The following is a 12,287-nucleotide window of genomic DNA, read 5'->3' as shown; positions in this document are numbered from 1 at the left end:
AAGACATGAAAAGTGAACGATTCCATCAGAAAGGACGTCAGCGGTAAGTTATTATCTGTAACTGTGCTGTGATCTCTTATATGTTCTGCAGGGCTGGTATCTACCACTGACCATATGGCGGTAATATCCATGTTGGTCTTTATATAGAGATTATCTTCAGTAACAGCGCGGTCATCTGCTGAGGTTCTCCTCCACTATTAGGGCGCATCACCGAATTGTAATGAAGGTTACCTGGTTAGGGGCCCACTCAGAAGCTTTGCCCCCCCTGAACCAAAACCCTAGCTACGCCTCTGGACTCAGCTACACCCATCTATTGCTCTGAGAAGTGTAACCAGAAATGTCTTCACGGAAATATTGCAGACAAAAAGTCATACCTTTGACATGGAACTAAGGTCAAGTGACTCAACTATGTGAAGAATTGTTGCTGTTTTGAAGAAAAACTGTGATCACACCGAATATCAATATATTTTTTCTCTATTGTTGATTCACTTTGCATTTTGTTAATTAAAAAAAATAAATTAACACTTCTATTTTGTAAAGCATTTTTAATTTGCAGAATTTTTACACATCAGGCTAAAACTTTTGTGCAGTACTGTATAATTTTTCATTTGTATGTTGCATTCTTTTCCTTAACCCCTCCACGACCTATGATGTATATGTACTTCATATGTTGTGTCTCTGCCTCTGATGCGGGCATGGAGTGCAGTTCTCTGATGTTCTGTGTAATGATGCAGCTTTCAGGTCTCAGTTTCACCGTGGCCTTTCGGATACTCTTAAGGATGCTTTAGCTCTGCATACTTCACCCTGTATCCTGGGGGAGGTCATGACTCAGGCCGTTAAAATGGATAGCAGAATTCGAGAGAGAGACATGATGAACGACAGGGGGTTTCAGTCATCCTGCCCAAGTCTGTTCACTTGCCAGAGACGGAACTAATGGAGGTTGGAGCAGCCGGCTCTCAGGTCATAGAGGGGAGGCGTTGGTTTGATCTTGAACTCTGCATACTCCACCCTGTTTCCTGGAGGAGGCCATGACCCAGGCCATTTGAATGGATCGCATAATTTGAGAGAGACATGAACGACAGGGGGTTTTAGTCATCCTACCCAAGTTTGTTCACTTGCCAGAGATGGAACTAATAAAGGTTAGAGCAGCCCTTACTCGGGTCGTGGATGGGAGGCGTCGGGATCATCTCGGACTCTGCTTTTATTGTGGTTGTGTTAGACATTTTCTTAAAGACTGCTCGATACACCCTCAAGCCAGAAAGGCTTCGGGAAATGTCTATGTCTGGGTGATATTCGAGGAGGTCACCCAGACTTCCAGGTACCCTTTTAATTCTCAGATAAAGTATTGCTGAACGTGGAACTTTGTTTTCAGAACCTGTGGTTATCTGCTCTTGCTTTCATTGACTGTGAGCCTGCCGCCAATTTCATTCATTTTGGACTGGTTCTTAAATTAGTATTAAGGACAGTTAAATTTGATAGACCCATTCAAATGATTGCTATTGAGAGGACACCATTACTTCAGATCTTTGTCCAGCTGGAAACGGTAGAATTCACACTTAGAGTGGGAGCTCTTCACTCTGAGTCCATCTTCTGCTATGTGTTGGATAATTTACCTGCTGTGATGGTGTTGGGATTTACATGGCTGCATATCCATGATCCTGTTATTGATTGGGGTGGAACGGATATTGTTAAATGGAGTCCCACTGTCATAAGAAATGTCTTAGTTCTGTACGAATTTGCTCTGCTAGACTGGAAGATCTGCCGGCATACCTGAAAGACTTCAGAGATGATTACAAAAAGATTTGTAGCACAATGTCAACCTCCTAAAAGCTCGCCTCTATAATTTATCGGGACCTGAAAGGACTGCTATGAAACAATATGTAAATGGTAGTTTACAGAATGGTCATGTCTGGCCTTCCTCCTTGCCTGTAGTTGCAGGGTTCTTTTTTCTGAAAAAGAAAGATGGTTTCCTCCGTCCTTGCCTCGATTTCCTTTCCACAAACTAAACAAAATTATGGTTAAGAATACTTTCCCGCTTCCACTCATCCCCGAGGTATAAAATCAGCTTTAGGCGTAAATGTTTTTCTAAACTTGACGTTAGAGGGGCTTATAATTTGATACGTATCCTGGAGAGTGATGAGTGGAAAACAGCGTTTTAATGTTGGAGGGTTAATTTGAAAATCTTGCCATGCCTTTTGGGTTACCCAATGCATCTGCAGTCTTTCAGATCTTTATGAATGGCATTTGTTTCTGACATTATTGGAAGATTTATTGTGGTATACCTTGATAATATTCTAATTTTTTGCCTGATCTGGATTCACACTACGAGCAGGTTCAGTTTGTTTTACAGAAAGAAATTCAGGGAATATTCTTTGTTTGCTAAATTGGAAAAATTTACTTTTTCTGTTCAGGAAATATCATTGCTGGAGTTTATTGTATCAGCTGAAGGGTTTAAGATGGGCCTTGGGAAGGTGCAGGCTATAATTGATTGGGTTCAACCTCGTGACCCAAAAGCATTGCAACAATTTTTAGGATTTGTTAATTACTATAGAAAATTTATTAGGTGTTTTTCTCAGATTGTTAAACCACTTACTGACTTCACATGTAAGGGAGCAGATCTGTAAGGAACACCGTGACTGATAAGGCTAACACAGTACATGTGTTCCGCTATGTCCTGGATGAGTGAGGCAATGCAGTGCATGGAAAGCTTACTGGGACGGGGCGCAACCGCTGACGTGCAGGACCTGTGGCATGTGACTGCAGGGGGTGGAAGCGGGGGCGGAGCAAGCCATAGACAGGCCATATGTTCCTTATTTTTTCTATAATACATTTTTCCATAACATTCAGATCGTGGTCTAAGAAGGTTGGGGCTGACACTTTGTCACACTGCCTTGATTCCATTTTTCAGCCAGAACCTCCATTCTCTATTCTTCCTGTAGGAATCGTTATTTCTATGCCTTCAGAATTGCAAGCTGAAATTCATGAGGTCCAGTCATTGGCCCCATCCGCTACTCCTGACTCTAAATTATTTGTGCTTTTGTATCTAATGCAGGAGTTTCATGATTCCTTCTTAAGTGGTCACCCGGGAGTCACTGCTGCACAGAAAGCTGTTGCTAGACTTTTTTGGTGACTGTCCATGCTTAACAATCTTAATGATTTTGTATCTGCTTGTTAGGTTCTGTCATGACTGGCTGGCCGGGGAATTGGCTCCATTGCCAATTCCAGGAAGGACGTGGACTCATTTGTCCATGGATTTCATTACTGATTTGCCTTTGGTGGTTTGCCTTTGGTTGAAAAACTGTCATTTGGGTGGTAGTTTACCGATTTAGTAACCAAGATCACTTTGTTCCTTTATCTGGGTTACCTAATGCTGAAACACTTTCCAGGTTATTTATCAGTCATGTGGTGAGATTGCATGGCATTCCTTTGAACATTGTTTCAATGTTACAATTTGTCTCTAAATTCTGGAAAATAGTAGGAAATTGGGCATTGATTTGTCGTTTTCCTTTTCTTACTACCCTTAAACCAACAGTCAGACATAGAGGACGAATCAATTGATAGAACAAATTTAAAGATGTTTTGTTGCAGCTCAACAGAAGAACTGCTCCTCATTTTTGCTTCTTGCTGAGTTTACCTTTTAACAGTTCGGTTAATCAGACCACTGGAACCTCGCCTTTCTTTTGTAATTATGGTTTTCATCCTCATTTTGGTGAATTCTCTAGGTTGAGTTCTGGGTGTCCTGAAGTAGAGGTGACTAATCAGAAACTTGGGGATGTTAGGAGGGAGGTTAAGAGGAATATTGGGGTGGCTCAATTTCCTTAAAAATGTAAGGCTAAGAGGAAACGTTCAGTGGGTTCCACTTTCAAAGTTGATAAGAGGTTTGGTTATCATCCAAGAATATTAGGCTAAAAGTACCTTCGGTGAAGTTGGGTCCTAAATGTATTGGCCGATATGCGACTCTAGAGGTAGTCAATCCAATTGCCCTAGGATAAAAGCTTCCACAGTACCTTCATGTCCCCATTTTTTTTCCACAGATCCCTGTGAAAGATGTTTGCCCCTTCGGTGTTGTCTGACTTATCCCTGCCTATTCCAGTCTCTGTTGATGGAGGTTTGGAGTACGAGGTGCAGAGGATCGTGGATTCTCAGAGGGTCTGAAATTCCATCCAATATCTTGTACATTGGAGAGGATACGGACCCAAGGAGAAATCCTGGGTTCCATCTTGTTCAGTGAAAGCTGATTGTTTGGTCAGGGCTTTTCATCGTAGGTTTCCTGAGAAACCTGGGGGTCCGATGGCCCTCCTTATAAGAGCTGGTACTATCACAATTCCTCCGCCCAGAGCATCTGGGACTCAGTGATGGACAGCGCTGTAATCATATCATGTGCTGGAGCGTGTTGAGCTGTTGGTGCCTTGATTGACAGCTCAGTTCACATATCTGAGACTTGGAGGTTCAGAGATTTCTCCAGGTGCTCCTTTTTCATAGTAATTGCCCTGCTATTTAAATGAGCTGTCTGGCCCAGATCACTTCCAGACAAAAGCTTATGCTTTCTGACGTGTGTTTGCCTGATTCCTGTACTGGGAGTTCTGATCTACTGCTTCCTGACCTTTGGACCATGTTTTGATTGCTCCTTTGCTTATCCACTATTTCTCTGGTATTCTGACCCTGGACTGTGATCTGACTTACGCCTTCATCTTTTCCTTAGTTTACTACTGATCAAAGGAACGATTTGACTACTCTACCTTACAGCCTGTCTGTGAGTTGTGATTAGAGTCCCATTTGACTAGCATCACATATTGTATAAACAGCACTAAAGAAGCACTGTGTATTCAGTTATAGGAATTGCTATCAGAGCTTCTTCCTATAAATCAAGTGGTCAAGTGATCGCTGAGTGTAGGGAAGGAGCAGAAGCTGCTAGGTCCTAGAAGACCCAGTCACCTCTGCTACGCTGCCAGGAAGCTAAATTTAAACTGTAACTTGGGCTAATATACCAGCCCCAATTACAGGGGAAATCTGGTAAAAGAAAAGTATTTGAGTGCCAAAATGGCTCAAAAAAAGTCTTTTATGAGTTTATGAGGCTCAATAAGTGAAATAAATAAAAAATAAATAAGTAGATGAAAAAAATCATGAAACATTTAAAGAAAGAAAAAGCTCCTGCCAACCCAAATAGCTGTAACTAGCCTTGCCCCACTAAAAAAATGTCTCTGATCAGTGGCGTAGCTACTGGTGGACAGAGGGGGCGATCACCCCGGGCACCACGCTCGGAGAGGGCCCACCTAGAGCTATGCTATTGTAACTGTATTGGCATGCACAGCACTCCTATATAGTTACATTTTGCGGCAAAGTAGGAAATCAATCTCCCTGCTCTGCCACCCGGCCGCTCTGGGGCCCCAGAGCAGGGGGGTCCCAGTGCCATTAGTGAGCCCCCGTCCATCATCGCAAGTGTAACTGTATCGGCTAGATGCCGATACAGTTGACCGCATTGATAAGAGCTGAAAAAAATGATTTTATAATCTGAATTGTTGGCCTACTAAAATGTATATTCAATAAATGCACTTAATACTTGGTTGGGGCTCTTTTTGCATCAGTTACTGCATCAATGCAGCATGGCATGGAAGTGATCAGTCTGTGGTACTGCTGAGGTATAATGGAAGCCCAAGTTGCTTTGATAGCAACATTCAACTCGTCTGCATTGTTAGGTCTGGTGTCTCTCATTTTCCTCTTGACAATATCCCATAGATTCTCTATGGGGTTATGGTCAGGCGAGTTTGCTGGCCAATCCAGCACAGTGATACTGATGTTTTTAAACCAGGTATTGGTACTTTTGGCAGTGTGGACAGGTGCCAAGTCCTGCTGGAGAATTAAATTTCCATTTCCAAAAAGCTTGTCGGCAGAGGGAAGCATGAAGTGCTCTAAAATTTCCTGGTAGACAGCTGCGCTGACTTTGGGCACAGGTCCCTGAAATGGGAGCTGCTTGATATAAAAGGGCCCTGCTTCTGTAACTGGTGAGACTTTACAGGAAGTCAGCCCAGGAACCACAGTTCCAGCTGGTGGAATACAGATCTGCTCCACTGCCCATCACGGAGCCCACAAAGTTGTTTGGAGAACCCAGGTTCTGACATTCATGTCACCTGGCCACATACCTCACTGTGCTCCGTCATCTGCCTAAGCTTGCCGCTGCCTCTTCTCTGTGGGTGCCTGTCAAAAGCAGGGTGCTATCGGTTGGGGTAGTTGGCCCTGGATGCCCCAAAGTTGCGGATAGTGAGCCAGCAAATGAGTGATACTCTGTCATTTGATCAATCTTGTGTACTTGCTGGAAATGTACTATATGATGTTGACTGTTGGTGACCCAATAAAGTCTTACCAGAATGTGGTAACCTCACCCTGTGTTGTCCGAGTAGTGTCCTGCCCACAGGGAAGGAGTACAGGCCATGGCCCGTTCGATTTTTCTAAAGAAGTCAGGCCAGCGGACGAGAGCACCCACCGAACATCGCATTGTGTCTCTGCAGTGGGCTCAGCGTCGGAGCCTGCATCAAAAGGCAGGGACACAAACATGAATAAACGGCCTGGTATTTAACTGGTTACTTAATCAATTGTTGCTGTAAAAATCTAAAAGTGATAATGTTGATCACACGCTATTTCCTCACAGAATGGTCTCCCATCACCAGAGAAGTCTTACATTTTTAATGGGGACTTCGTAGACAGAGGGAAACAATCGGTAGAGATCTTGATGATCCTTTTCGCATTCTTACTGGTTTACCCTAAGGATGTTCATTTGAACAGAGGAAATCATGAAGACTATTTGGTTAATTTAAGGTAAGATTTGTGAAAACATAAACATGAAATAAAGTTTGTGCTTTCAACATTTGTCTAAATTTGTTTTCTTTCTTGAGATATGGATTCACAAAGGAAGTAATGAAAAAATATAAGGTATGTCTACTGAAATGCAGCTCTTATGAACCAAGTCAATTATCTAAAAGCGAAAGATGTATGGCAAAAGTTTACAATCTGAAATTACCAGCTTTGTTTCAGTACTTTACTCACTAGTAAAACAAATGTGTTAAAGGTCTTTAGTTGTACAATAAAAATGTAAAAATAAATGTTTATGTGATTGTACTCCTGTGCTGAAATCTTAATGCTTGAAGTGACAGGTCCAATTCTGTATGCCTCATAGATGTGATGTCATGCATTAATACTTCTATCAGACTAAGTTTTATCAGAAACTAACTGTTAATTTAAGCATCTTTGAAATAAATATTTACTTTATACCAAACTTAAATAGAAGCAGGAATATATAGCTATGTGTGGTCATTGAGGGCAGGTGGTATGGCAATGAACCAAATCCTATAATAGAGCCTCCTTGAGTTCTTCACCTGTAAATATAAGCATACAATTCCAAAATTTCCCCTATTAATTTTTTAAAGATGTTTGACAAGGTTATAACTATAGTACTAGTATGTGAGTAGAGAAAGTAGAACAATACATTTAATGTGAGCAAACCAGTTATCTTTTGCAAAAAATGTCTAGTTCATATTTAGATGTCCTTGGTTTCCTTCATGGAAATTTTAAAATTGATTCACAATGCAAATAAGATAGTGTGTACAGATAGACTATGGATCCTGAAAATAATGCACCACACTCCACTTAATCAAATATGTATTATGTATTAGAAATATTAAAGACATATTGCATTATGTTAAAGTATATGTGTAGTCGAGAAATACAAAATCTAGAAGGAAATCTAATAAAGTATGTGTTCATATATTTCCAGCAACATTTTACTTTTAATAGCTTAATAAAAAATACCAACCCAGTGAAAAAAAGGGTATATTCCAAAAAATTTGTGACCTACAATAAAATAACCTGCAGGTATCCTATACTGGGCCTAGTTTACACCTGCCTAGCTGTGGAGGTTGTCACCCTAGAAACGATTTTGACGGCCCCACTCAACGTGGGCTGTCCCTCACTGCCCTATTCCAACCCTTTTGATACAGGTGGGAAAACAATTTGATGATAGTGCAGAGATGAAAAAGTTAGTTATACTAGTCCCTGCAATACAAAAAATGGGTAACCAAACAGGTAGCAAAAACATATAAACATATAAAATCATCCAATTTCATGAAAGAAACCCCATAATCACAGCAAATTGCCACATAATACTTATGACAGAATCAGGGCTCAGATATATCTCCTAAAAAGAAGGATGACCATGATAAATCATTTTGAGGCGTGCCTAATAGCATCAATCAAAAAACCCTCACACTCACTTTTGTCGATATATTTATACTTCCCACAAAAAATATGCCATATTGACAAAATTCAGCCCAGACATAGTCCAGATAAACATGATAGCACAACCAGGAGTATACTCAGATGAATTGGATGCACCCCAGTATAGGGTACCTGCAGGTTAGTTTATTGTAGGTCACAAATTTTTTGGAATATACCCTTTTTTCACTGGGTTGGTGTTTTTTATTGAGCTATTAAAAGTTAAATTTTACTGGAAATATATGTACACATAAAGTATATGTGTTCCATGAAAACACATAAGCGGCATATAGTGGTAAAGTACTTGATCACGTAGCCAGCATATTCTATGTAAGATAGTAGATCTATCTTAGAATAAGTAAATATTATGCATATGCAGTTGTGTGCATTATACATGGTAGTATGTTAAATAAAGCATGAACCATATTATGAATGGTAGTTACCTGAATCTAACAATATATGACCACACCCCGATGCGCGATTCCCACTCAGCTTTCTCAAGGGGATGTCTTAGTGTGTCGTCATCCTTTGGCCAATCTTTCTGCTCGTGCACTTAATCGTAATGAACACTTACCCCAAACTACGTCCTATTCACTTGCATTGTTTAGAATACTACCGCGTTTGATGATTCACAGTGAAGACCCTATGCCGTGTCAGCGTATAGGAAGTGTATAACTAAGTTCAACGGTAAGGCGACACATGACTGCGCACAGTACATCACACAGGTCACGTGCCCGCTTAAGTGAAATCAGTTTAACCATTAATGTTCCACTATTGTATTAATCCATGGAGTTACAGAAACCAATGACATAAATATAAATAGTGCAAGAGAGTTTAAATAAGTGTATTGGACCCAAAATAACAAGAGTTTACATATATACAAGAGTACAAAGAAACAACATATCATATGTTACATAAGATATATTATAATATATTAGATATCTTGGAAATCTTCTAACAGAATATTCTTGTTTTGTAACCTTAAAGTTTCATGGGAAAAAAATTCTGAAAATGCTACAAAATGTTTTTAGCTGGCTTCCATTGGCTACAATAATAGATCAAAAAGTACTGGTTACACATGGAGGAGTGTCTGACTCTACAAATTTGGAGATTTTGTCAAAGATTGAACGACACAAGGTAAAACATTTCTTAATTATCCCTAAGGATAGCTTCCTTGCAGTATGTTTCCATTTTTTATGTATATCCATTATGATATATATATATATATATACACTGTATATTTATTTCCGATCACTATTTTCGCCTTATAACACATGTAGGGCTAGAGCTTTTCAAACACCACACTTCAAACTTTTAATGCATAGTCAGGGTGCTACACCTCATACAAGGACTGGAAAAGGAACTTTTTTAAGAGGGCATACATCTGAAGGTCTGATTTTTTTTGTTACTCTGTTATCTTACAATGAAAGACTGTCAATACAGTAAGCATTTACTTGCTGGATATTACCTTCCATTCCATGCTACCAATTTGTACTGAATTACATTAGTATAATATAGTTATATATGAGGAGAAATATACTTCTCAAGTTTCATATGTCGACTGTATCTGTACTTCTGAGTACACCTAGTCTCTGTTGCTGTTCTTTACTGGGGTTCCTTGGGCAAACTGTTTTTCAGGGCTGTATTTCATTTTTACGTTTGGGAATTGTAATCTTTATATGGCGGGTTTCACTATATATAATCTCAATTAAAAAAAAGTTGGGTAGCTCTGTAAAATATAAAGAAAGCAAGAATGTAATGATTGGGAAATGTCTTATAGCCATATGTTATTCGCAACAGAACATAGAACACATATAAAAAGGTGAACAAAAACTTATTTAGAAATTGAAAGCAGCAGCACATCTCAAAAAAATTTGGACAGGTTTAACAAAAGGCTGGAAAGGTAAGTGGTAGTAATGAAACCTAGCTGGAGGGTCAATTTTCACCTGACTGTGTATTAAAAGGGCATGTTAGAGAGGCAGAGTCTCTCAGAAGTAGAGAGGGTCAGAGGTTCACCTAAAAATTTTAGAAAAATGTTCATCAATGTAAAATTTTAAAGACTTTGAACATCCCACCATAAAATGTGCAAAATATCATCATTATGTAGAAATCTATGTGCACAGGGGACAAGATCAGCTGTTAACATTGTCTGTTTTCACAGTTCGCTATGTAATCCACAAATGCAAGTTAAAGCTCTAGCATATAAAGAAGAAAGCTATATATCAACACAATCCGGAAACACTGCCATCTTCTCTGAGCGAAAGATCATTTAAAATGGATTGAGGCAAAATGGAAACCTGTTATGTGGTCAGATGAATAAAAATGTGAACTTCTTTATGTAAACCGCATATGTGTCCTGCGGAATAAAGATGAGCAGGACAATCCAGCTTGTTATCAATGCAGAGTTCAAAAGCCTGCATCTATGATGGCATGGGGTTACATTAGTGGCCATGGCATGGGCAGCTTACACCTCTTTAGAGACACTATTGATGCTGAGACTTATACAGAGGTTCTAGAAAAACATATCCTCCCATCCAGACAATGTATATCTCGGGAACAGCCTTGCATATTTCCATAATACAATGCTAAACCACATACTGTACTGCATCTATCACTACAGCATGGCTTTGCAGTAGAAGAGTGTAAGAAAAACAAGGGATGCTACGCAATGGTAGACATGGACCTGTCCCAACCTTTTAGACGTGTTGCTGCCATAATTTTCTAAATAAGGTTATTTTTTGAAATGAAATGTAAAAATGTCTAACTTTCACCGTTTTATGTGTTCTGTGTGCTGTTGTGAATAAAATGTATATAAGAGATTTACAGATATTGTTTTCTCACATCACATGCCAGCACAACAGGAGGTTACCTCCCTGCCCTAATAGGGACAGGAAACACAAAAAGGTTAAATAGTCCTTCCCCATCTCCTATCCTCAGTAATTTTTCTTGTCCCTAAAGGTATGAAGAGGTCATCCTGGTGCTCTGTCTTGGGCAGCAGACACTGGTGGGAAAATACCTGGATTCGCTGGGCAGTTAGGTTGATCGTGCTGCCTTCCTTCTCTACCAACTGCTCCAGTGTTCCCGATGATCGGGACCTCTTCTTACCCTCCGAGCAATGCTGAATGGAGATAGGCTGGGGTTCTCCCGTAGCTCCCCAGACTCTTTCCTCTTTCCTTTCCATGGTGGCATGCAGTGAGCGTGCAGTGGGGAACTGATGTGGGAAGTCAGTTTCCTTCAGCTTACGTCACTTCAGGTTGCATTCCATCGTGGAACGCACGGTGGTTTCCGGCCCTTCGGGCAGGAAAGCAGTGAATTGGGAGGAAAATAACACCAATGGTCTGCAGGTATTCCTCAGCCTAGGCATCCTACAAGAAGGGAAGGAGTTGCATCTGAGGGATGGTGCTGCGCTGGGTCACGGTCACTTCGCTATATGTGACCCTGACAGAAGACACCCTAAGGTAGGACCGATCCTTTATATCCATGGATGGTGCGTTTTCTCTTTGCTCTACAACTGCTGAACCCAGCACGAACCCAAGCCTACTAAGTAATTCTGGGGTGGATAAACCCCACTTTTGGGAGTAGAATATCGTTATTACTGCCTTCTTCCATTTTTTAAGGGGAGCAAGGATCGTACACCAAAAGCTAGAGCTAAATCTACGGGACATAAATGCCATTTGTAATGAGCAGCTTTCATCTCCCCATAAACATAATTACAGTATGTCAAGAGTGCATAGAAAAGATTTTGAGGGATGAAAAGCCAGAGCTAACGAGGATGGTACATCAGGAAATTTAGACTTCCCTAGCCTCTTTCTCTCAATCGGTTTGTCTGACCCCCATCTGTGACCAAAAAGAGTAAGATCAGTTTAGTGGAGAGTTCAGACTCAGAAGAAACCCATGCATCAATCTCTGAAGATTGGCTGGAGGAAGAAAAATTATCCCCGACTCAGAGCTTTGACCTGGAAGCCACAAAATATTTTTCTTATGAGGACATGGAGGAACTCCGTACAACAGTAAAAAATACA

At 40.5% G+C, this 12,287-nt stretch overlaps 1 protein-coding gene across 3 annotated transcripts in view; it reads left to right on the top strand.

The window, feature by feature from the left end:
• PPEF2 (protein phosphatase with EF-hand domain 2) overlaps window positions 1–12,287 on the top strand; it is a 132,228-nt gene that overhangs the window by 81,382 nt on the left and 38,559 nt on the right. For all 3 annotated transcript variants that reach the window (XM_077276130.1, XM_077276144.1, XM_077276137.1), the window contains 3 exons: window positions 6,647–6,813; window positions 6,891–6,927; window positions 9,253–9,402. In XM_077276130.1, the coding sequence (XP_077132245.1) occupies window positions 6,647–6,813; window positions 6,891–6,927; window positions 9,253–9,402 (354 nt within the window). The remainder of the gene's footprint in view (window positions 1–6,646; window positions 6,814–6,890; window positions 6,928–9,252; window positions 9,403–12,287) is intronic.

This window comes from Ranitomeya variabilis, chromosome 1 (assembly GCF_051348905.1).
Source record: "Ranitomeya variabilis isolate aRanVar5 chromosome 1, aRanVar5.hap1, whole genome shotgun sequence".
Classification (NCBI taxonomy): Eukaryota; Metazoa; Chordata; class Amphibia; order Anura; family Dendrobatidae; genus Ranitomeya; species Ranitomeya variabilis.
The sequence above is the reverse complement of the archived record's forward strand: the minus strand, read 5'-3'. Positions and strand labels throughout refer to the sequence as shown.